The following is a 23582-nucleotide window of genomic DNA, read 5'->3' on the forward strand; positions in this document are numbered from 1 at the left end:
CAAGAAAACAGTTGCAATGTTGGTGGTAAATTAGCAACATTTGTGTATAGAATGAGACTCATTGTTGCCAAAGCGAATTGCGGCGAACTGCGGCGAATTCAAATTCGATTCAAAAAAACGACCAATTCCTCATATTCTTTGTTCCGTTGAATAATACTATCTATATAGAACATTTAGCCATGCCCACTCAATTTTGTACGATTGATGAATCAATTTTCTATTTAACTGGTGTATTCTTAATAGTTGCTTTTATTGCATTTTGCGTAAAAAGAGGTTTAAACGAAAAAGAGCGAAAACGCTCTAGCATGTTGCTGAGGTTTGACCGCATGTTGCAAGCCTTGGCGTGGGACACATGTTGCTGAGACCCGCAATGAACCTGAACTGACTCAAATGAACCTCAAGTGAGCTGAACAGCTCTCTTATCACTGAAGAGCTCTTTTATAGCTAGTTATATAGCCATATATAGTCATATCAGAAAAATAGGGAGGGGAACCACTTTAAACTAATTTTATTAGATAGGACACTTATTTGAACCCCTGAAGCCATAACGACACAACACTGCTGATTTTATACACAACATGGGCTGTTAAGCGGAAGATGTCAGCCGATTCGGAATGTGGCGCCTAATTTGAATTCAAATGGAACGAATTGGCGGTATTTTGTGCTCTTATATTGAGGCAGGCTTTAATTGCTTCTGTTTCCTATCTTATCGAATATAGCGTATACAACGTGACATTTCACACTCCACTCCAATTATATTTTTTTGTTTCATTTCATTTCATACTTAAAGTCGACAAAATCAGTGATGATAATGGTACAGAAAGGATCCAACAAGACATCTCTTATCTAAAGATATCACTCAGAGTGTTCTCTCGAGCATTCGAGTTCTTGGGGTATCCAATTCCCAAGTTCTGTTTACACCCGAAAATAACTTTTCCCATTCTCTTATCCAAATCTTGATGATGCATCACATTGTATAAGAGAGCCTACAATTGAGGGAATATTTTATTTCCAGAAGCTTTCCGTCAGATGCAACGCAATACATACGTAAAATATGTATGTATGTCCAAAGAGAAGAATCGGATTAAAGATCGTCCCATTCAGGCTATCAGTACCATACCCAAGCAGCTCCTTTCGTTCTTGTATCCCCCCTAGCAGGTCACTCCATGGCTAATTGGGTTGGCATCACACCACTCCTGCTATGCATGCTCCAGCTCGTGGTCATTCCATACAGTTCCACTGGACAGCGCGTGATTTTTTGGACATTTCGGCAAGCTCAGCAGAATGCATCGATGGATGACGGACGACTGACGACGACGATGACTGCCGAGATGGGAGGAGGGTTGGTTCATTGAAAGACGACACCCAATGCCGAGAATACAGCAAAAAGCAGTACTCGTACCGCACCAGATACCTTCCAGAGTGTTGTTAAATGCTGAACGAAGACCAAAAACGAGTGGAGTGGAGCTCCTATTCCGTATTCGAACTATGTTATTTGAAAGCGTATTTTCAGAATTTCTTGATGTTTATATAGTAGAATGATTCGACGATTCACTGAGACGATTTTGTCTTGTTTTTCATTCATTTTATTATTGTTTCGTTCCTTTTTGCTTTTGTGTTATTTACGAACATTCGGGTTTAGACACAAATACAAATACATACATAGTTTTTTTTTCCTTTTTTTGTTGATTCTTTTAAAAAACTACTACAAAAATTGTTGTTTGTTGTTGTTGTTGTTGTGGTTGTTGCTTTTGCTGTTAGCGCTTAAAGATCTACAACATATAGCCTTATGATCTATAACATATAGCATTCTAAATGGCATACATATTTAATGGGCATGTATGCGGGTTATACTCGTACAGATACACATATACATATACATATATATCAATATACTATATATATATTCATATAAAAAAATACAACAAATTTGCAATTCGTTTCACATTTAGTTTTTATCATTCCTTTTTATTTTCTTCGTTTCGTTTTGTTTCGTTCTCTGTATTCTGTTCTCTGTTCTCTTTTTTAAACTTTTGTTTGTATTCCTCTTCTGCTCTGAATGAAAATCGCAAAGACAGAATTGGAGAGTCACAAACAACCGAAAAATTCACAAATATTTCCATCTAACATTGAGGGGGGCGGGGGAAGGGTATGGTATGGTATGGTATGGTATGGCAAAAAAAACGTCATCATCATTTATCAGCATGATTGATTGCGCATCAATCATGATTAGAACACATTTAATCTGGTTCTGCTACGTATTGGTATTTGTTTCTTTTTTTGTGTGTTTGTTGAAACGTAATTTTTGTATGTTTTGTTAAAAAACTAATTTTAAAACTTATAAATACTACAACGTACGAGATCCGATCCGCCGAAATCTCATAGAATTTAAGCAAAATTTAATGAAACACAAATTACAAATTAAATAAATTAAACGTAAATTAAGAGTTACATATAGGCATAAGGTATATAGAGAATAACTTTTTTAATATATACTATATATACTATAAAGAGAAATATTTGAAAGACGCTCGTGTGTTTTGTGTGGGTGTGTGTGTGTGATCGATTCGATTACGATTTCGATTAGCCAAGGGGAGAATGTATGATCGATTCGATTCGATTCGATTTCGAAAGCGAAGCGAAAGGAGAAATAGAATGCAATGCATAACAGGAAGCACGAAAGAGGTGATCCAATTCGAGTTCGAACGAACATTAAGGGTGGCACAAGAGAACATAAGTTTTGGGGGCCAGGCCGAAGTCTGTATACCCTTTCCCAGCCATCACAAACGGGGGAACAACAACGGGGCGCTATATAACTTGCCATTATATAGAAATTGCACTCAAATTGTGTGTGTGTGTGTGTCTGTCTGTGTGTATGTGTATCTTTTGGACATAACAGAAATTGCACTCAAATATAAATCTATCTTTTAAAAACTTTGTACTTAAAAGTACTCAAGCAGCGGTTTTTTTTTGCCGATTGCACTGTTTTTTGTTTTGTTTTTTTTGTTGTTGTTCCTCTGGGTGCCTTTTTTTTACATTTGTATTCTTTTGTTTTGTTTCTGAATCTTTTTCTGTGTGGGGTTTGTGTGGGTGTGTTCTTATTTAAAAAAAAAAATAATATATATTTATATATATATGTATTCATAATGTTTAAAGGAAATTACTATTTTAGCAACAATCGAGTGATCACATCGTTTAAACATACGTAAACTTTACTTAAAACTACATCAAAATCAATCATAATATAACAACAAATATTAGAGGGCCCATGGCCCAGCGGGCACAGGCTGTGAGGAGGTGGCGGGGGAGGGAGTGCTGGTCAAGGTCTATAAGGTTATCAAAACCGTAACCTGATTTCAAAAATGTCTCTCTCTCTGTGTTCTTTGTTTCCGCAGCAAGTACTATATTTACATTAACACGCGACAAAATGGTTTGAAGAAATTTCCGAAGAATTTCTTCGGATATCTCCTAGAGGGGGTCACTTCCCCAACATGCATACATACCTACAATATAAATATATATAACCCTCCCACTCGATGATGACGGCAACGCGCAGCGTGATAACAATGTAATTAAGGAGCAGGAAAGGGTGTGGTTTGTAGCAGGGACATGTAGTGGGGGCAGGTGAGGGGTTACAACAGATACAACAGATGCTTGACGTATCAATTATCACGCGAAATGCAGTATTACAAAAAATGGATATACACATACGTATATGTATGTATATATAAAGTTTAAACAACATCAATATGATCACCAAAACATTGTTATTATTCTGGAGCATGGGTTTTCCTTTCTTTCTTTTTTGGGGGATGGTCCCCGAAGCAGTTGTACTGCAACGCCATCCCATCCATCACACGACAACAAAATATTTATATACGAAATATATATATACATATATATATATATATATATATCGTATATATACATATATACACATATATATATATATATATATATCGAATATACACATAGAGATAGAGAGATATATAGCTTTATAGCGGAGCGCGAGAGGTTAGAGAGAGATATAGAGATAGATATAGATACGATAGCTAGCCTGTGAGGTTAAGGGCTTTGTGTGTTTGTGTGTGTTTGTGTGTGTGTGTGTGGGGTGGCGTGCCTACTGCGATGTGCTAAAATTTGATGGCGAAATTGAGGCCGGTGGCGTCTCCGTTTCCCCACCATCCACCTGATCCTGATCAGAACGTGCCCTGGGCGTCGGTATGGGCGCACTGCTGGTGCTGGTGCTGCTGCTGCCCAGCGATGTCTGTGCCGAAGCCGCCGCCGCCTCTGCCTCTTGCTCTCGTTCCATCTCCAGCTCTTCGAGTATCTGGGCCCTGTTCTGCTCCCAGTAGTACACAGGCAGTCGCAGCGTCGTGGTCAGCGTGTCGTTGTGCTCCTCCAGCGAATTTGTGGCATAGTGCTCCACGAGCTTCTTAAGCGTGGGATAGATGTTGTAGGGTGCCGCAAAACCAAAGCCACTCTCCGTCTCATAGATGATGCAATGCTGAACATTGCCCTTGCACACAATCGACAGCGCATAGTGGCCGGCATTGCGGGCACGGATGAGGAAGGTTCCAGAGGGTGAGCCGCGGAGCAGCTCCTCGGCATCACGACGCGTTGCATCCTTCAGGAACCAGTAGGACTCGTTCCTGTGTGGCAAATTCAAGACACTCTCGTACTGTTGCCGCCAGTTCGCGAAACCCATCTCGAGTATGGCATTCAGATCGTCATCCGTGAGATTGAATCCTTTCAGGCGCCTAAGAAAGCAAGAGGGAGATAGGAGAAGGGAGGAGTTAGAGAGATTGTTTGAATATAGTTTTAGAGACAGTGATCTAATATTATAGATTCGAAGATTACAAAGGAAAATCGCCAATAAAATGTCTATAAAGCACTTGTCAATTATTAAGATTATTATCCTCAAGAAAACCTATGCAATTTCTATAATTTTTGTATATGTTTTATGGATATATTTTCTTCTAAATGATATAATCTACGATTTTGTATATCAATTCTCCATAAACAGAGCTCTCTTCCATAAAAATAATACTTCTTTTTGATGTAGGTCGAAGATGTACTTAATATCAGGATTAACAGAATTTTTCTTCCATAAACACGATCTTCCAAACGATTTCTGGAGGCTCACTCGGTCGTAAGTTTTTTGATATCTCTGTATATAATTTACTTCATTTTTGTTTATACTTCAAGAATATTTGATCGAAATATCACTTCTTCGAAGGTTGTGCTAATTCAACAAACACTAATTGAGGAATAATTCTGTCTTTAGCCTACTGTCGCTCTTTATAGGAAGATGGCGGCAGAAATTTCAACTGGATTCGAAACTGCGGCGATAAATGTTGGGATGAATAACGCTGCCGCCGTTAAGTCTACGCTCGTCTAGACCTCTGGGTTTCGGCTGGGGCTTTGTTCTTTGCTAACGCAACGGTGGTTCGCGGCTCCTATCGGCACTAAGTGATTCACGCAAGAGATAAGCGATAGGTGGACTAGGTTCCATCATATCAAAAATATCTTCTGGAGCGACTAAATCAAGAATCGGAAACGAACCCCAAAAAACGATAGAGATTAATATTGGATGACTATTGAATCTACTATCTAATGATGCAGCCCAGTCGAATTCCCAGTCCCAGACCCAGCCAAGTGGTCTGCCTCCCCCCTCAACCGAAGTTTTTTTTCTTATCGCCATTGACGGTCCCTAATCTTTGTTTCTTATCGTTTTCTTTTGCAAAAAAAAGCACATTATACATTTGGTTCAATATATTTATGTATATGAATGTGTCTTCCCTATGTAAGTAGTACATAAGAGACAGCACTTGGCAAACTTTTAAAGCCTGATAAGGAAAGCTATCTTTAGCAAAATGTCACTCGGCTCTATTACCTTATCTAACAGTCAGAGACTGCCTCTTTTTTTGGGCTAGTCATTCGTTCATTTGTCCGGGCCACAGTCTAAGTAATGCCCATAGATATGATGACGTACTACACTGTAAAGTTAACGACTGTTGCTATGTATTATTAAACTCAAGAATTAGTTGAATCCAAGAGAAGCGGACAAGTGTTTCTAATCGTAAACTAATAAAGATAGCAAATTGGTTTCGAATAAATAGGCAAGGAAGGTTTTCGTACAAATATCTATGGAAATGGAGATATTTCGATTAAAATTTAGTTGGAAAAAGGGTTGTTTCAAGATTAACTACGGATATGTATTAGAATCTTAAGATGTACTATGTAGATCCATTGGAATATCATAAAGGGATGTGTGCATGGAAAGAAACTGTAAGATCGAGTGAAAGGAGTGGAAAAAGAGGAATATTTTCATTAAAGACAGACTCTGTTTATGGGGTAAATTATAAAAACCTCAATAAAATGCTCTGGAAATTTTCCATAAATTCTTTCTTATATATAAAACCTCGACCTTGACTACAATCCTGTAAATAACTGCAAGTTATTGCGATAAAAGGGCTCTCCTTTAAAAAAAAAAAAAAAAAAAAAAAACAATTGCCATTTATGATAAATACGACCTTGATGTGACAAAGAGGAAAAAAAAGAAAGAAGAGTCTATACTTGTACATATGTATATGTATTATATATTATCATTTTATATGGTCAAGCGATAAAGGGTTCCCGCAAAGAAATTGGAATCCAAGAGACTTTCTAATCAAATGAATGATAAGAGAGGGGACTAGACTCCTCTCCAAGGTAAATTGGGATTTTCCGCCCCAAAGCGAGGGGTCGCTATGCGATAGGAGACACCGATATACTCGCTTAGCGGACCCGACTAAAGATATATACAATATATACATATAAAGAGGGGTTTCCAGCTAAAGGCTTTCCAGGCACGTAGACCCCATGCATGGCTATAGCGCTGCGCTGTTGCTGTTGCTGCTGGCGTGGCCAAAAACCAAAGCCAAACCAAACAATGTTATGCCATTATCATCGGTATCGGTCAGACTTTTGGGACTGGCTGACTGGCTAGCTGCCGGCCGCTGGCTGTTCGAAATGAGCGAACGTCTGTCTGACGACTGCTGCCGCGTGTAAAATGAGCCAGAACCGAGCGTCCGACCGATGAATTTTGTGCATTTACATTCCCTCAGTGGCTGGCGAAAACTGCAAACTGCAGTGCATGTTACCGCCGAGTGCACAGGCCAGCCCGGGCCAGGCCAGGCCAGAGACAGCAACACACAGACAGACAGAGACTCAGAGGCACAGACAATCGAATAGAAGAGGTCTTCTATGACTGTGTATGTCAGTCTGTCGCCTGGTTGCTGGCTCCACTGCGCCACGCTAATCAGCAAACCACTTGGAAAGAGCTTACACATTAAATGACGTCAGCGTGTTCGGGTTGAAGCATTTTAGCACTTACTCAATATATTTGTCCTTGCGCAACTGCAGCATCTGCAGCTCGGGCTTGGTGGCATTGATCTGACGCTCGAGCAGCAGCTCCTCCTTCTTCTTGCACTCCATGTAGTGGTTCAGCTGTTGCATCTTCTCCTGCATGATTTCGAGTAGAGCGAGGAGATGGGCCTGGTTCTCCTGGAGGCTCTGTCGGGTATTGGCATTGTTGCTGCAGGCCGAAGCGGAGGTCCCAGCCGTACCAGCGGCCGTCCCGAGTGCTGATGCTCCTCCGCTTTCAGGGGCACTGCTCTCTGCGGCGGCGGGTGTCTTCATCACCGATTCGTTGAGTTTGATTTGATCGCGAAATATCTTCTCGGCATTCCCAAACACGCCCTGATGGATCTTCTTTTCCTGCAGCTCCTCCCGAATGGCATTGAAGGAGTTCTTCTTCTGATCGAGGTTCTGTTCCAGCTGCTGCAGCATCTGCGATGTGCGTATAAACTCGTTGCTCAGCAGTCCAAGATCCCCATGTGGATGGGCGTCATCCTCCTCGTAGGTTCGCACAATCGGATGGCTCAGCATTATGTCCAGCGTCTTGTTGTACATATTCAGGGAGTTGGCCTTGTAAAAGTTGACCATATCCACCACCGAATTGAACAGTTTCTTCTCAATGAACCCGTACATGCCATTGATGTGGCAGATCTTTATCAGCTTCTCGTTTCCGTCCTTCATCAGTGTCAGTGTGTATTCCCCCTTCTTGGAGAGCGCATCGCGCACCAGGAAGCTGCCATCGGGCATTCCGTGCAGTATATTCTTTGCCTCCTCGCGTGTGATTTGCCCCCAATACCAGGGCGCCATGCGAAGTTCGTCCTCGTAGGGATCGACCAGCGATCCGGGAGCCTGTGGCCGCATCGTCGAGTAATGCAGCGGCGAGGGTTGCACTGCAGCGAAAAAGATAAAAGCATATAATTGTAAGGTTGTAAGGAAAAATGTACAAAAGATTGAAAAGTTAACATTCAATTCGATAGAATGAACTCTGAGCAGAAGTTAAGAGATCTTCAACACAAAATACAATCTACAGAAATCTACAGATCTCAAAACACGAACTCTTCAAATCATATTACGGGGTTTCAACCCAAAAGACTACACTTCACAATCCACAAAAGATATCTCCAACCAAACTCTCTCTCTCTCTCTCTCTCTCTAAGCAAATGAGATCTCAGCCCCAAAAACCTCTCACAGATAGTACGATATGCAATAGTACGCTACACATGTAAGCGACTATAGTGGCGTCCCGGCTCTCGCTTGTTGCCAAGCGCTCTCGCTCTGGCCATGCCGTCCGTGCCATCTTGAGCAACCCTGAAGCGAGGGGGGGGCGACGATGATTTAGGTACTCACTTGTGTTGGCTGTTTTATTTGTCTCTGGGTGGGGGAGGGGGAAAGCAGCAGGAGGAGGTTAACTGGCGGCGGCTTAGTTTCGATTATTGAATTTAGATTCGCGTATTTTCTTGTGGTGTGTTAATTTCACGCTTATAGCTCGCCACACTACCACTACCGGAGCAGCACACACATCTTTCTATTCTCGATTTCGCGATTCGGACTGAGGGGAGACACACACGCGCACACATACACCACCGCACACTAATACTACGGCAATACGACACAGGTTAAAATAATGGTTGGCTTTAATGTACAGGATTCGTATGGTTTTGAGTTTGGTTTTTCGACTATTGTGTCCAATTTCGCTACTTCAGTGCTTTGGGTATGGCCGGGTTTGTGGGGTTAACTTAAAACATTTTTATACGGCACTTTTGGACGACAAAAAAAAATCACAATCGCACGCGGACTTATCGATCAGTGTGGCCAGTGTTATCGATTCCCACAGAAATATACCGAAATACACCGTCTCACTATCAAAATATACCGTAAATATACCGATGCATAGATAGATATACCGATATAAAGGTATATAAATGGGCACACCATTTTTGTCGGAAGAAATCGTGCGGTGCTGTTTAACGTGTGGAAAATAGTAAAAAGAGCAGAGGACTGTACAACACTTGGGCGGAATATTCAAATGGAATCTCGTTCTTTGACTCATTTATTTTACATTCAAAAACTTATTTTAGAGCTAAGCTACAGCATATATTGTAGTAAGAAAATAAGGATTTTGCGGATGGAGCCCTACTCCAGCCATCTGCGTAAATCAATTAGGCAGACACTCCAGTTTTGTAATTAATTTCTTTAGTTAGTTGTAGTTATAGTCGATCTGCGTTTTAGGCGTTGCGATTTCTAAGGTAATGTTTAGCGTTAATTTTTTGTGTTTGCCCTCCTCTTTATAAATTGGTAAACGATAGTTTAGTTATGAGGCTTGCGCCATAATGGTGCAATAAGGTTCGTATAATGCGTATTATTGGTTTTGTTTTCTTTCTTCTCCTGAATGTTTATCAATATGTTTTGTTTGTTTGTATGTGTATATGGAGTGCCTAATGTATCTGAATGATGCCCGATTCCAGCAGCTTCATTATCTTATCGGCGATTGCAGGATTCTGCAAGTGTCTGTAAAACAAATATCAATTAGGAAAAGCTACTCGTTAACAATTATGTGATAAATCGAAAACTTACTCTTTCACAGCATTTGGATCGTTCTGCATCTGTTCGAGGATCATGCGCATGGCCGGGTCTTTGAGGATCTGCTGAATTTCGGGATCCGACATGGCATTCTTGAGCACCTCTTGGGGATTGCGTTGAAAGTTCATCGAGCTCTGACGGTAGCCCTCGATGGCCTCGGCATTGTTAGGGTCGAGTTCCAGCGCCTTCTGGTAGGCAGCCGAAGCCTTAGAGGTCTGCTGCATGCCTTGTAGAATTTTTCCCTTGCGTATGTACCCCTTAATAAACTTCTCGTCCAGCTTGATGCAAGTCTCGCAATCCTTGAGACCCAGATCAAAGGCGGCCAGCTTCGTGTAGCAGGCAGCACGATTACTATACAGCTTAGGATCGTCGGGATTGCGCTTGATGGCCTCCGAGTAGTGCTTGACGGCATTGCTGTAGTCACCCTTCTTGAAGAAGTGATTGCCCTGCTCCTTCTCCTCCTCGGCCTTCTCAGGATTGATGTAGGCCTGACGCTCCTGCTCCTTGATTTTGGCCTCCATCTCGCTGAGCGACGTCTTGATCTCCGGCGTCCGATGTTCGGACATGGCCTTCTCAAAATAGATCTTGGCCTGCTTGTAGTTCTCAAGCTTGCGATAGGTGTTGCCGATGCGGGCAAACGATTTGGCAATCAATTTGAAATCGGATCGGTTTTCACGGCCCACCTCGATGCCTTTCTCGCACTGCTTAATGCACTCCTCGTACTCCTTGCGCTCAAAGTACACCGCAGCAATGTTGTTGTAGAACGTGATGTCTGTGGGATCATGTTCGATGGCAGCATTGTAGTGCTTGAGAGCATCATCAAATTCCTTCTTCTTGTACGCCGCATTGCCCAGCTCCTTCTCCAGCTTGGCAAAGTACTTCTTTTTTTCATCCTCGCTCATATCCTCCACCCTAGGCTCGGCTGGCTTTGCCGGCTCGGCAGTTCTACGTGGTGGCGAGGGGGCCCGGCGTGCTCGCGGCATCTGTGGATCAATGTCCATTGGAATGTCGCCCTGCGACTGCATATAGCTAAGCACTGAGGCGGTGATCTCTTGACGGCCCTGCAGCAGAACTGCATTTGTGGGATCGTACTTGAGGCCTATGCGAGTGGAAGGAGGACGGGGGCGGTCGAGGGGAAGTCAAAGTGAGGTTATGTTGAGGCCAGACGAGATGATTCAACCACTTACCCTCGTTGAACGCCTCGAAGGCCTTCATGAAGTCATGCAGGCCAGCTGCGGCGGCACCCTTGCGCGAGTATCCCTTCGGCCAGGTGGGATTCAGGGCGATGGTTTGTTCGGCGTCCTTCAAAGCCTCAGCAAATTTCCCAGCCTTGGCATAGGCGGCCGACCGGTTACTGAACAGAACATGGTTTTGGCTGTCCAGGGCAATGGCTTCTGTGTAGGCTGCAACAGCCTCGTCAAATTTTTCGGCATTCAGGGCAGTGTTGCCCTTTTCCTTGAGTTCATTCACCTGCTAATGGCCCAAGGGCTGTAAAAAGGATGTTCTCCTTTGTCCTGTTACTCCACCTACCTGTTCCATTCTTTTCACCGCTGATGTAATGTTATTAATGCGCTTCTTTTTTTTTTAACTTGTTGGAACACGCTGTTTCGTTTCGGCCGAAATTTCACGAAAATTCACAAAAAATGCCGACTTTTCTAGAAGCTATCCACCCTTCCTTTTTCCGAATATACCTTGAAAGCAAAATCAGTGTGACCGTCTGACCCTTGCCCTCAGAAATACCTCAGCAGTTTCAGTATCACTACGTTTTTTTTACTAAACTTTTTACTAAAACGTTTTTGTAGACGAGATCCAATAAAAGCAAGTATTTAAAATAAGACAGTCAAGTAAAAACTTGATTCATTAACGGCCTAAAACTATGTGGGCAGAACTAAGGGTTTTAGTTAGCCAGAATATTTCGACGGAATATCAGATACGAGAAATATGTATGATGGAACTTGAATTCGTCAGTATATTTACGGTATATTTCGAAAATGAGACGGTATATCTCGGTATATTTCTGACAGTAAGACCGTATATCTAGTTCAATTCGGTCACACTGCAGACGCTGTTTTTTTACGTGCGGCAGGCGAAAATTTGGAAAAACTGGCGAAAAAAAGTACACAAAAGGAGGAAAGAACTTAAATTGTCTCGCGTCAATCAACCATAGCTCGAATTGAAGCACACCAGTTTTCCAGAAGCAGTTTCGTTTCAGCTCCACTGTAATGGCGGAGTATTTGGCATCCATTTTTGGCACGGAAAAGGACAAGTAAGTCAGCATGGTTCCGCTTCTGCTGTACCTGGTGTTTTGACTAATTGACGCTTGCAATTGCAGAGTAAATTGCTCGTTCTACTTTAAAATTGGCGCCTGCCGTCATGGAGACCGATGCTCCCGCATACACAACAAGCCGACATTTTCGCAAACAGTTCTCCTACAGAATCTGTACGTTAATCCGCAGAACTCGGCCAAATCGGCGGACGGGTCACATTTGGTGGCCAATGTATCAGACGAGGAAATGCAGGAGCATTATGACAACTTCTTCGAAGACGTTTTCGTTGAATGCGAGGACAAGTACGGAGAGATCGAGGAGATGAATGTGTGTGACAATCTGGGCGACCATTTGGTAGGCAATGTCTACATCAAATTCCGGAACGAGGCCGATGCAGAAAAGGCGGCAAACGATTTGAATAATCGCTGGTTCGGTGGCCGTCCTGTCTACTCGGAATTGTCGCCGGTGACCGATTTCCGTGAAGCCTGCTGCAGACAGTACGAAATGGGAGAGTGCACACGTTCCGGATTCTGCAACTTTATGCATTTGAAGCCCATCTCGAGGGAACTGCGAAGGTATCTATATTCTCGGCGCCGGCGTGCCCGCTCCCGTTCCCGCTCGCCACGTTCTCGTCGCTCCCGCAGTCGGGGGTCACGTTCACCCCGCCGACGTCGTGATGGCAACGATGGAGTTGGCGGAGGCCACTACGAGCAGCGCGATAGAGCTGCCAATGAAGGACGAGGCATGGATCGTGGTGGAAACGATCGGGGTGGCAATGATCGAGGGGGCAACGACAGAGGCGGCAATGATCGAGGTCGCAAAGGCGGTGGCGGCGGTGGAGGTGGTGGAGGCGGCGGCGGCGGTGGTGGTGGTGGTCGTTATTAGTCTTCTAGACTTTCTTCAGCATCATGTTGCAAACGGCAATGCAATGGACAACGGGAAAACGGACATGAGTCGCCAATTCGTGTATTTTATTTCGACGTTCAGTTTCCTTCTGATTGTTTTTTATTTAGAAGAAAGGGGTCTTCACCACCTATGTACAAACCCCCTGCTAAATACTTTATCGAGCGCCCATTAGGATTGTAATTACTATACACACATTCGTAATAATAAAAATTGAGTAAATACTATATACAAAAACCAAACAAATGCACCATCTGGTGTGTATTCCGTTTCTCTTACTGCACTGTATGTACTTAATCGTATGCAAAATTTTGGACTATATAGAATTTTTAACTCAATCTGTGGGCTGGCTGGGTGGCGCTTCCTGAGCGGCGGGATGAGCTTTAAGATTTGATGCAGGACTCTTGGGCTGTTTCTCCACCTGCGCCGGCTGCGATTCTGCCGGAGACGACTGTGCCTGCGGCTCTGGTGACGCCGAAGAAGCCTCCAGTGCCTTCAGTTGCTTTGTCATATCAATTTGTTGCTGCAGCGTATATCTGTTTTCATGTTTACGCCTCTGCTGCTGCTCCACATCGCGTATAACACCCTCGTGAAGTTTGAGACTGGAACGGAATGCAATCATTGGTTATCTTATAAGTTCATTCATGAATTTGGTCCACTTACCGGTCTTCGGATTGTTTATAATGCACATAACCTATTATGGCGCTGGAAACGGTCACCGCCACGCCCAGGGTAACCCTTGAGGTCAGCGACATTTTTACAATTATTTTTCTTGTAAAGCCCACAATTCTAATTTTGTTTGTTTGTTAAAAGTTTGAACAGATTGAATTGAACAGTTTATAGAGTAATTACGACATGACTGAAAGTAAAATACCAGCCAGTGTGACCGTACACGTTAACACGTACACCGTTCTAGTCTAAGAGGACCTATGAAGTACCAGAGTAACCGTAACAAACTATTTCCCGGTCCTGTGGACCTCACCTCCCATGTGTACGATATTCTTAAATTTATCCACGTTACAGATGCGGAAAAATTTACCGACACACGGGCGTGGTAGGAATGGGAACTAATGATGGGCGGACTATCCGAATCTTCAAGATTTTCTTCACAAATAGAATCATATTGTTTGCCTATATAGAGATGTAGATCGAGTAAATGTGAGCTTAGGGCTAATGTCCCTGTCCAGGACAGTCCCTTCTTAGGAGTTCTTCTGTGGAACCTTCACAATGACGCTCTTGACCTCCGTGTAGTTGGAGAGTGCATACTCCCCGTTCTCGTCCGAAGGAAGCCTGGCCAGCCAGGGCATTGTAGTGCCGGCACGCAGGCAACCGACAATTTAGTTGGCATAGTCCAGATCCTTGGTGAAGAGAGCGGCGGCAAGGACGTACTTCGAGTTCGATGACCCCGCTCGATGAATCAGCTGCTGGACGGGCCCGAATATCTTCTCGCGGGCAATGGGCATGTTGTCTCGGACATCGGCGAACACCGTTGGCTGGACAAAGTAGCCGGGAAGGCCTTCGAGACGGCTACCGCCGGCCACCACGCCGGCCCTGCTGGATCATGCCAAGGATCTTATCCATCTGCTCCTGGTTGATCTGGGGATCCTGCTCGGTGTTCAGATCTAAGGGTTGCCCACGGTCCTCTTCTTGGCACGCCCTGCACTGCGCTCCACGAACTCGTCGTAGATCTTATCCTCCACAAAGGTGCGAGAGCCGGCACAGCAGCACTGGCCCATGTTGAAGAAGAGGCCGAATTGGGCCGTCTCTACGAATAGAGTCAGAAAGGATAATGTTGGGGGACTTTCCGCCCAACTCCAGGGTCACGCGCTTCAGGTTCGTGTGGCCGGATGCCAGTTGGATGAGCTTGGCTAGGGCAGCGCCGGCCACATTGACTGCTCAGCTGGCTTTAGGAAGATGGTGTTGCCGGTAGCCAGTGTGGGTCCCAGCTTCCAGGCCTTCATCAGAATGGGGAAGTTCCAGCGAGTGATCAGTCGGCAAAATAGCGCAGATTCTTGATGGCCGTTGGGAGATCTATATCCAGCGTTGGTCTTCTCTGTGGTCGGATTGTTGTTCCGGGGTGGTCTGGGGGCTGAGGCAGCGCGAAATACTGCGACAAAGGGCGCCACGGGAAAATATCCCCCACAAATCCAATTGAGATGGCAGTGCTTCGATAAGTCGCGACAGCTGCTCGCTGGTGGTGGCAGTTTCTCAATATCGATTGTGCTATTGATTAAAAAGGAATACCGATGGTTTCATATCGATGGTTTTATATCGATGAGTATCGATATTTACCGCAAACCATCCATCGAATTAGCCCGCGCACTTTGAACTATTCAAACTAGAAATGGCACTGCCTTGGCTATTTTTCTTATCTCTGGCTTTGACGCAATGACTAAAATATTATCTAAATATTGTATGTTATCGTGTTGGCTGATTTCTAACGCTGATATAGCTGCATGATGCTCCTCAGTTTGTTTGTCTGCTGTGGAAATAAGCTGATGAGCTGCCATAGTATGTGTCTCTACTGGTTGCGATTCATTCAGATTATTGGCCATTAACAAATGTGGCTGTCCCCATACAGTAACGCATAAGGAAGGGAAAGGAAGGGCCCAAACCCCTGGAATAGGCACGCAGCTCCCCAATTCTGGACATGCGCACGACCAACAAAAGAAAAGGGAATAATGAAACCAAAACCAAAACCGAAACCAAAACCGAAACAGAAGCAACAGCACAAGTACAACCACACAGTACAAAAGCCAATGCGGCGTATGAGTAACATTTAGCCAGGTCCACAGTGCGACTCCAGTTTTCCACACGTTCAGTTTTCAGTAGTGCCGCTGACACGAAGAGGAGAACACCACTAGGCACCAGGGGGATAAAGAAAGTCCCAGATACAAGAACAAACAAAACAACAAAGGAAAAAACAAGAGAAATATTTTACGTGCGTGCGATTTTGGCGTGCGCTGGTTTTTTGTGATTTGTTTAAAGAAGAAATCAAAATTGTTCTTAACGGGCATAAAAAACCATTAAGTTATTAACATATGTACACCATAAACACTTCGAAAGCCACAGGGAACTTCAATTTGTGCAATTCTTGTGTGTTGTTTGTGTTTCAAGACCCATAGTTTCTTGTCTTTTGTGGCTTTAAATATTTATGTCAGTGACGCAAATATTGATTTAAATTTGTGCGCGCTTTGGGCTGGCCTAACGTCTGAAGAGGTCTGACGAGAGGGAGGTGTTACAGAGAGGTGTTTCGGCACGAACTTGTAACTTACCTTTAACCTCAAAGCCCCCCACTTTCGTAGCCTCTTTTTACGTTCTTTTTATTTATTCACAAGGAGCTGCAAACTGAAGTTTCCCCCCTTTTGTTTCGGCTCTCGTTTATAGTTGTTCAAATCTACGTATAGACAGGATGACCAAAGTGGAGCTATACAAGTCGCGTTTATTTGTGACAATCATTCATCTGTGTGCCCTGGGTCAGTTCGCCTATGGCCTCTATTATAGCCATTTCGAGATACAGCGCAGCTACAAGCTCAAGACTACAGCGAGTCGTCGCCTGGTACCGGATTCACTGCCCCAGAAGGTTAAATTTCTGTCCTACTGGTCCCTGGTGAGTCGATTTATGGATCATTTATATACCCCCTGCCGTGCCCCTGCCCCTGCCCATACTGGACCTGGATATATGTATCATGACCAGTAAAAATGCGACGGAAATGCGGCCAGCTTTTGGTTATTTCAAGTGTGCTGTGCAGAAAAAATGATTATTATTATTCCTGTATCTGCTGGTGCTCTCTCGGTATTCCCCATTTATGTCTGCCATATGTTTATTTGTTTGTCTGCTCATTGAGGTTGTTCAAGTTGTATTCTCCCACTCCCACTCCCACTCGCCCTCTTCTTTTCTTTATTTATTAATTCTACATACTTTTTGCCCATATCTGTGGCGCTATGGAGCGATACGAAAATCGGTGCATTCCTCATTTCCATTGCACTTTTCGTTGTGTTGTTGTCGTTGCAGAATCTTCTGAGAACTCATTCCATTTCTTCTCTTCCCACAATATTTATTTGCTCAGATGTTCGCCGACCGGACCAACCAAAAATGTATGGTACTGACGAATGCCAGATTATCTTATTGGCGCGAATGTTCGTTTGGGGGATGGGTGGGCAATGGTATGGTTATGGTACGAGTGCGGTATTGTCTGGGTTGGTTGGCAGGCGTCAAAACTCATTTACATATCGTTAAAATTGCTTAGAAAATCGATCGGCTATTGAATATTTCTCACATCCACTTAGCAACCAATGAAATGTTTGAGGGGCTGCTGTCATCAGGGAAAGGCAATTATTTAGCATTTATTCGAAAATGATATGGAGCCACACGTTTTGGCTATGAATTTTCCTTGCGGTTTTATCCAGGAAAGTTTTTAAGTTTTAGTTTATTATTGAACAACCTTGCCTGCCCTTGATTAATCCCCCTCCCCGCCCACCTTCTTTCCGCCCTCTTTCAACGCTTTGATCTTGTGAGCATAAAGTGCTCCATATCTATAGATCTGCACTCGTTTTTCATTTATTCTTTAGCAAATTGCTTTTATGTAGTCCCACGAGCAATATTTCGATACCATTTACCATCCGGTTCTAAACTTTTTAGCTGCTACTATTTTTTGTTCTTCTTTTTTTTGGGAATTTCAATGGCTTCCGTCAAGCGCCTCCGTGTATGCCGGGACGGACGGAGGGATAATTGTGTATATCAGCGCAATCAAAATAAAAAAATAAACTTCAACTATTTTCTGGCCAATAATTGCATTGTTGGAGCAAAGCAAAATATATCAAGAGGAAGATACAAAAAAAAAAAACAAAACATATGTTTACAGATATAGAATATAGAAACTTATATATACATACATGTATGGAACATACAATGTACAGATACATATGTATGTTTGTTGATTGGTGAGTCGTTTTGTTGATTTCCAACGATTTATTAGTCTGATATTTATAAAGCGAATTTATGGAATCCGGGAGTGTGATCTGAGGCTCTGAAAAGTCGACTAATTTGTTCTGTTTTCGAATAAATATCTAATACCATACATGCTTTCTACAACCTTAAAATATGGAATACTTAAGATTCAAGATCTTGCAATCGACTTCTGGGAGTTTGAAGATATATTTTAGGAATTTATTACTTCTTCTTTACTCCTAATCTATGATATGTTTCAAAGAATCTAAACCTTTCTCTAGGAAATCTTTGGTAAAAAGTGGCTTTAAGTCAGTTCCCAACCCTTTCTCACAATGAAATCTACATGGATTCACGGATTATTCTTCGCAATAATCTATAATCTTTCTTTGACATTTACCATTTACAAAACCCCTTAAAATATGGAGTATACCCTACTTTTGAATACTCTATGACAATCGATTTTGTTTAGCTGTGCCTGTCCCATTGGTCTAGTTTATTTGCTCTCGCTGAAAGGTTTCGATCTTGATTGTTATCTATATTTATGTAGCATTCAGTCTGGAATGGGGGAATGTTCTCGTGATATCCAAACAAACGCAACGCCCCCAAATACAGAGGGAACAAATTTCAGAACAATCACAAACAAAATTCAGTTGAAGATTCATTCGTATGGCATCATGTGGTGGTCGGTGCCGTTGCCCATTGTGGGCCTGATCTTGATCACTGGCCAAGTTGCGACAGCCACAAAGTGGTATAGCGGTGGTGCAGACTTCAATAGTCCTTCCGCCTGGGTGGATGACTATATGCCCTGTCCGGAAGACTTGGTGGTGTTTCCCAAGTATTTTCCTGCTGTTCTTCCACTGCCTGAGGAAATCTCCATTGACGGCATAGTGTTCCCCAGGGATGGGGCCATACTGATTGCTGAGGAGTCTACCATAACCTTTGGCGCTCCAAGGAATACCAAGTGTGACAGCGATGAAAAAACAGCCCATCTGAAGCCGCCAAAATCAAGTAAATGGTTTGATCCACACACCTGGAAATGGGCGGACATATCGAAGAGTGTATCATCCCCCGTGCCGGAGTTGGAGCGGGTGCCCTGCGACGATGAGCAGGTCATTGTCAAGGGTCATGCGCCACTCGCCTTCGATCTGGAGAATGTGCAGCACCTCCGGTTGGGGCAATTGATTCTAGCCGGCTCCTCCATCTCCAAGTTCTATTTGGAGCAGCTCTTAGCCCGAGATCTGGGAAGGTTCCTCTTCCACAACGCTCTGGATGTCCAAGTGGAGTATTACCGCGGAGAGTTGTGTGGCTGCCACAAGGACTTTGATCGGCTCATTGAGCCTGTCTGCCACAATGTCCAGGAGCAGTGCGAAGCACCTCATTGCCTCTCGCCAGTTCGTCCCTTTGGTTCCTGTTGCCTGATCTGCGGTGCTGTCCTTACGATGCCGCGGCAGCACTGCTCCGAGGAGGATCGAAAGACCCTGCAAAACCAACTCAATTCAATGATCACCAAGCAGGATCTGGCGGCTGAGATTCAACTCCATGTGGATTATGTGAGCTCTGAGCAGTATGGCAGTTTCCTTCAGGCCATTGTCACAGATCGGGGTGGCTATAGCGAGAGGAGTGTTGAGTTCATGCAATACCTGTCCGAGCATCGCAATCAGAGCACGTTTCTGGCCAAGCAGAGTGGCTTAGAGCTAAAGTCATCCGGTCGTCCACACAACCCGAATGTCAGCTTTGCCTCCGTCCTCCTGATACTCTTTTGCATGGCCCTGGTGGGCGTTGTGAGTGTCATTATTTTGGCCCACTTTATGCCGGAGAATCCTTACCTGAATCGCATTCCCCAATGGATACACGATCCCCGTCGCTGGCGGTGGCGTCACTTGGGAGTGAGGCTGCGCCGTAATCCCCTCTTCAATCGTTTTGAGAATGTGGTAGCTGGTGGCGGCTCCATCGAAGACCCTCGCGGTGGTGTTGTTGGTGTGGATCGCGTTACTGTGATGGGCTACGATCCCGGCAACGATGAGGTGAGGGAAAGGTCCTTTGACAATCCCATGTTCGAGCAGGGGGCTGCACAGGTAGCTTCCAGAGCGGAGGCTTCCAAAGAATCACCTCAGGATCAGCCAGATTTGATGGTTGCTCCTAAAATGGAGACCGGTGACCTGGACAACTGTGGTGTGGAGGAGCAGGAGCTAACCGAAATCAATTTGGAATCTTCAGAGGGCGAAACGGATGAGGAGGCGCAAATATAGCATTAAAGCATATATTGTTTGGTTATTTATATTATCAGAGACCAATCGGTAAATTACAACAAAAAAAAACACCTCTTCTGGCTAATGAAACTTGATAATATAGTTAACGGGCCTTTCGTGACGTAGGCACACGTAGCTTTCCGCTGACCTTGCCCCCTGACCTTCAGAGGCACCTAATGGAATCGATAGTTGCCGTTAGTTGCGTTGAACGTCGAAGAGCTATTGTATTGTCACAAATATATGCATCTATTTCTAGGATACACGGCACATCCCCTTCATCATATTGGGGGCGGAGGGACAGCAGTTGAAAGAACACTCAAGAGGGTAGGAGGGTGGTTTAGAGGTTGAGTCTTTCCAAAGCGGATTAAGTACTCCTCTCAAGTTCTCAAATTAACTTCTGTCAATTCATACTTTGTACCACGGCGGCGGTTGCGACAGATAAGCGAACCGGCCCAACCTTATCAGTATCAGAACAGAACTCATACATACTTATATGAAATACAAGTGCAACTGCTGTTAGTAGCTGGTCTGCGGCGGCTAATCAGTACGTATCTGGCATTCGGAAGTTTAACATTAAACATGGCCAAGCCCAAGACGAAGTCGAACAGCAAAGGAGCCACATCACCGGGCTTCAATAAGGCGGTGCAATTATTGCTGCATTTCACGGCCGTCCTGCAGTTCTGCTATGGTGTATACACTTTTCACACCACACAGATGCCCAATACGGTTCCCTTTGCTGGAAAATTCAAGTTTTTAACGTTTATTTGTGCGGTAAGCAAAACACGACAACTCTGGAAAGAAAAATATCAAACAAAAAATATCGTTTACTGTCGATACTGGTGTTTTATGTTGCTGGCAACATTCACTTTGTATGGGCCAGACTCATGTGCCGAGAAATCGAGCAGCATTGTTCCACAACAAGGCGCGGATTGAGCAACATTTGCATACCCTGTGGAAATGGATGTTATAGATTGAGAAAATGTTTGTCATCCCATGCTCCAAAGAAGGCAAAAACAACTTAGTCTCTGTTTTAAATATTACAACGATATTTTGCAATTCATTGTATTCTTACAGAGACCAAGAATAGGTATCAGGATCGAGATATATATATGCAAGATATCAATATATGTCTTAAACATATCAGTTTGAGAAAAGGTCTTAATTAATTAATAATATGAAATCTTCATATTAAATTAACGAAATAGGGTATACAAATGCCTATACACGCATCATGTCTTCAAATACCAGCAACATTGCGACTGTTTTTTTTTTGTTGAACTATTTTGTTCAAGCCTTTTTTTAGCCAAAATACAACAGAAGCAAGGACTAAAAACTAGCCAATCTTGAAGAAAATGTATTCATCAACGGCCTAAAACTATGTGGGCAGAACTAAGGGTTTTAGTTAGCCAGCATTATCCCGCGGAATATCAAAAACGAGGAATATGTATAACAGAACTTGAATTCGTCGGTATATTTTAAAAATGAGACGGTATGTTTCGGTATATTTCTGTGGGTCGGACGGTATATTTTAACGATAAAACCGCGACCAGTACATCCATTCATATTTTGTTTCGTTTGACGACCGGCCGTGAAAAAATCAATTAACTGCCTCAGAAATGGGTACAGCGGCGAGAACAAACTCCGTTTACGGTGGTGTTTATGGGGCTCTGCGGACTCTGATGCACCTAACGGCCGCCGTACAGTTCACCTATGGCATATACTATGACTATTCGTATGTGGAGTTCCCAACAACCGAGCCCGAGATGAGGATTCATCATCCGTTTGGTGGGAAGTTTAAATATCTAACATTTTTGGATGCGGTAAGACAACACAGAGCATCATCCCATGAATACTAATTACGGTGGTTTAAAGTTCAGTTGCTAACTCGGTTTGAATCTAATCTGAAAACGATTGGATAACGCGCTTGCACGCAGCTGTGATTGGGGGAAGTAATTCCTTCCACTCCACTCCACTGAACAGGCAAACAACCCTTCAACACACAGACAACACGCCACATACGTACGAGTATCTGTCTGACCACCCGTTTACCTTCCTTTCCCCACTTGCAGTTAATACAGGCTCTCTACTATATCGTTTCACTCGTCAATGATTTTGTGGGCACAAATGAGCTGGCACCCAAGCGGCCCCCTGCCATACGGCAATTCAAGGACTGGCTGATGGCCACCCTCGCCTTCCCCGTGGCTCTCAATGTGGGTGTCACCTTCTGGACGCTGTATGCCATCGACCGTGAACTCGTCTTCCCCAAGGTCTTGGACCCCGTCTTTCCCAGGTGAGTGAGAGTGCGCTTTTCTTCTATGCACTCTTAATAATTGAATTTAATTTGCGTTTGCAGCTGGCTGAACCATGTCCTCCACACCAATATTGTTGTCTTCATTGTGCTGGAGCTGTTTACCTCGTATCGCGCCTATCCCAAACGCAGCAAGGGTCTCACTGGCCTGACCATCTTCATGGGCGCCTATTTGGTGTGGATTCACATTGTCAAGCATTACTCCGGCGTCTGGGTGTATCCGGTGTTGGAGGTGTTGCAGCTGCCGCAGCGCATTGTCTTCTTTGTTGCCGTGATTGGGTTTACATTAGCTCTCTACCTGGTCGGCGAGTTCTTGAACAACACCGTGTGGGCCAAGGAAGTGAAGCTGGCCAAACGCAAGTCCAACTAGGCTGTGCATCTACTTAGCTAAGAGTGCGGTTACGGTGTTGTGTAGTAGTCACGTTTAATTAGTAACTATATACAAAGAAATAATTCGCTTATATATTTTACATACCTATTAAAATGTGAACCTGTCTTTAACATAAAGAAGTCTAGAGAAGAAAAAACCAAACCACACAAAACTTGCTAATGATATTTCTATTCTTAATAAGAATTACATTACATTATTGTATTTGAGATTAATAGTCGTAGTTTCACTGTTCTCCTGAAGGCCTGACCTGAGACCTGAGAGCAATGCAAGACGTCTCGGTTTTCGGTTTTAAATAGCTGAATCGTTAAGTGAAATTTGCCTTTTTCAAATTGAAACCTCATATCAAGGCACATCAAAACACTTTGAATACCTGCGTTAAATCCTGTAATTTCAAATGTAATATTATAGTACGAGTATCATAATAAAATCGCAAAACTCTGGTTTAGTCAAAAATAAAGATTTTGAAAACGAGCGCTTCAAATATACTGTTATCTGTCAAAACAAAAGATCTGTGACGAGATAAATATTTGTT

The 23582-nt window shown here is 43.6% G+C and overlaps 6 protein-coding genes and 1 pseudogene across 9 annotated transcripts; 3 read left to right on the forward strand and 4 right to left on the reverse strand.

Annotated features, from left to right (window-relative positions):
• Nucleotides 1–3994: 3994 nt before the first annotated feature.
• On the reverse strand, nt 3995–9177 carry LOC6593764 (phosphatidylinositol 3-kinase regulatory subunit gamma). The gene is made up of 3 exons (XM_002018640.2): nt 8749–9177; nt 7379–8291; nt 3995–4760 (listed from the first exon to the last, which is right to left on the reverse strand). Coding segments are annotated over exons 1-3 (1554 nt in total). The 5' UTR covers nt 8750–9177; the 3' UTR covers nt 3995–4120.
• Nucleotides 9178–9422: 245 nt separating this feature from the next.
• Nucleotides 9423–11602, reverse strand: LOC6593763 (stress-induced-phosphoprotein 1). 2 transcript variants are annotated; one of them, XM_002018639.2, is made up of 4 exons: nt 11512–11602; nt 11169–11451; nt 9976–11080; nt 9423–9909 (listed from the first exon to the last, which is right to left on the reverse strand). In XM_002018639.2, the coding sequence occupies exons 1-4, from the start codon at nt 11518–11520 to the stop codon at nt 9837–9839; spliced, it is 1470 nt and encodes a 489-aa protein (XP_002018675.2). In that variant the 5' UTR covers nt 11521–11602; the 3' UTR covers nt 9423–9836. The 2 variants fall into 2 exon arrangements, with proteins under 2 accessions (XP_002018675.2, XP_026843818.1); XM_026988017.1 differs by having other exon boundaries at nt 11169–11454; nt 11512–11601.
• A 443-nt stretch (nt 11603–12045) lies between these two features.
• Nucleotides 12046–13133, forward strand: LOC6593762 (splicing factor U2af 38 kDa subunit). The gene is made up of 3 exons (XM_026988018.1): nt 12046–12247; nt 12314–12999; nt 13048–13133. Exons 1-3 carry the CDS (start codon nt 12204–12206, stop codon nt 13131–13133), a joined length of 816 nt encoding a protein of 271 aa, XP_026843819.1. The 5' UTR covers nt 12046–12203.
• A 273-nt stretch (nt 13134–13406) lies between these two features.
• LOC6593761 (protein PET117 homolog, mitochondrial) lies at nt 13407–13970 on the reverse strand. The gene is made up of 2 exons (XM_002018637.2): nt 13815–13970; nt 13407–13753 (listed from the first exon to the last, which is right to left on the reverse strand). Exons 1-2 carry the CDS (start codon nt 13904–13906, stop codon nt 13486–13488), a joined length of 360 nt encoding a protein of 119 aa, XP_002018673.1. The 5' UTR covers nt 13907–13970; the 3' UTR covers nt 13407–13485.
• A 101-nt stretch (nt 13971–14071) lies between these two features.
• LOC113565422 lies at nt 14072–15803 on the reverse strand (annotated as a pseudogene).
• A 175-nt stretch (nt 15804–15978) lies between these two features.
• On the forward strand, nt 15979–23262 carry LOC6593757 (androgen-induced gene 1 protein). 3 transcript variants are annotated; one of them, XM_026987553.1, is made up of 4 exons: nt 15979–16092; nt 16539–16761; nt 22421–22641; nt 22705–23262. In XM_026987553.1, the coding sequence occupies exons 2-4, from the start codon at nt 16564–16566 to the stop codon at nt 23027–23029; spliced, it is 744 nt and encodes a 247-aa protein (XP_026843354.1). In that variant the 5' UTR covers nt 15979–16092; nt 16539–16563; the 3' UTR covers nt 23030–23262. The 3 variants fall into 3 exon arrangements, with proteins under 3 accessions (XP_026843354.1, XP_026843355.1, XP_002018669.1); XM_026987554.1 differs by lacking the exons at nt 15979–16092; nt 16539–16761 and adding an exon at nt 20910–21122; XM_002018633.2 differs by lacking the exons at nt 15979–16092; nt 16539–16761 and adding an exon at nt 21931–22171.
• Nucleotides 18641–20761, forward strand: LOC113565468 (protein amnionless). The gene has a single exon (XM_026987552.1). The coding sequence runs from the start codon at nt 18663–18665 to the stop codon at nt 20349–20351; it is 1689 nt and encodes a 562-aa protein (XP_026843353.1). The 5' UTR covers nt 18641–18662; the 3' UTR covers nt 20352–20761.
• Nucleotides 23263–23582: the final 320 nt, after the last annotated feature.

Source organism: Drosophila persimilis, unplaced genomic scaffold (assembly GCF_003286085.1).
Source record: "Drosophila persimilis strain 14011-0111.01,24,50 unplaced genomic scaffold, DperRS2 tig00000124-arrow-pilon, whole genome shotgun sequence".
NCBI lineage: Eukaryota > Metazoa > Arthropoda > Insecta > Diptera > Drosophilidae > Drosophila > Drosophila persimilis.

Coding starts and splice junctions, on each gene's coding strand:
- LOC6593764 (XM_002018640.2), bottom strand. Junction 4,761..7,378: donor CGCAAGGACAAATATATTGA/GTAAGTGCTAAA, acceptor TTGCTTTCTTAG/GCGCCTGAAAGGATTCAATC.
- LOC6593757 (XM_002018633.2), top strand. CDS start 21,968: ATGGGTACAGCGGCGAGAACAAACTCCGTTTACGGTGGTGTTTATGGG. Junction 22,172..22,420: donor ATCTAACATTTTTGGATGCG/GTAAGACAACAC, acceptor CCCCACTTGCAG/TTAATACAGGCTCTCTACTA. Junction 22,642..22,704: donor TTGGACCCCGTCTTTCCCAG/GTGAGTGAGAGT, acceptor TTGCGTTTGCAG/CTGGCTGAACCATGTCCTCC.
- LOC6593761 (XM_002018637.2), bottom strand. CDS start 13,906: ATGTCGCTGACCTCAAGGGTTACCCTGGGCGTGGCGGTGACCGTTTCC. Junction 13,754..13,814: donor TATAAACAATCCGAAGACCG/GTAAGTGGACCA, acceptor ATTCCGTTCCAG/TCTCAAACTTCACGAGGGTG.
- LOC113565468 (XM_026987552.1), top strand. CDS start 18,663: ATGGGGGAATGTTCTCGTGATATCCAAACAAACGCAACGCCCCCAAAT.
- LOC6593762 (XM_026988018.1), top strand. CDS start 12,204: ATGGCGGAGTATTTGGCATCCATTTTTGGCACGGAAAAGGACAA. Junction 12,248..12,313: donor TTTGGCACGGAAAAGGACAA/GTAAGTCAGCAT, acceptor TTGCAATTGCAG/AGTAAATTGCTCGTTCTACT. Junction 13,000..13,047: donor TGAAGGACGAGGCATGGATC/GTGGTGGAAACG, acceptor GCAACGACAGAG/GCGGCAATGATCGAGGTCGC.
- LOC6593763 (XM_026988017.1), bottom strand. Junction 11,081..11,168: donor CTTCGAGGCGTTCAACGAGG/GTAAGTGGTTGA, acceptor CCACTCGCATAG/GCCTCAAGTACGATCCCACA. Junction 9,910..9,975: donor GATCCAAATGCTGTGAAAGA/GTAAGTTTTCGA, acceptor TTTGTTTTACAG/ACACTTGCAGAATCCTGCAA.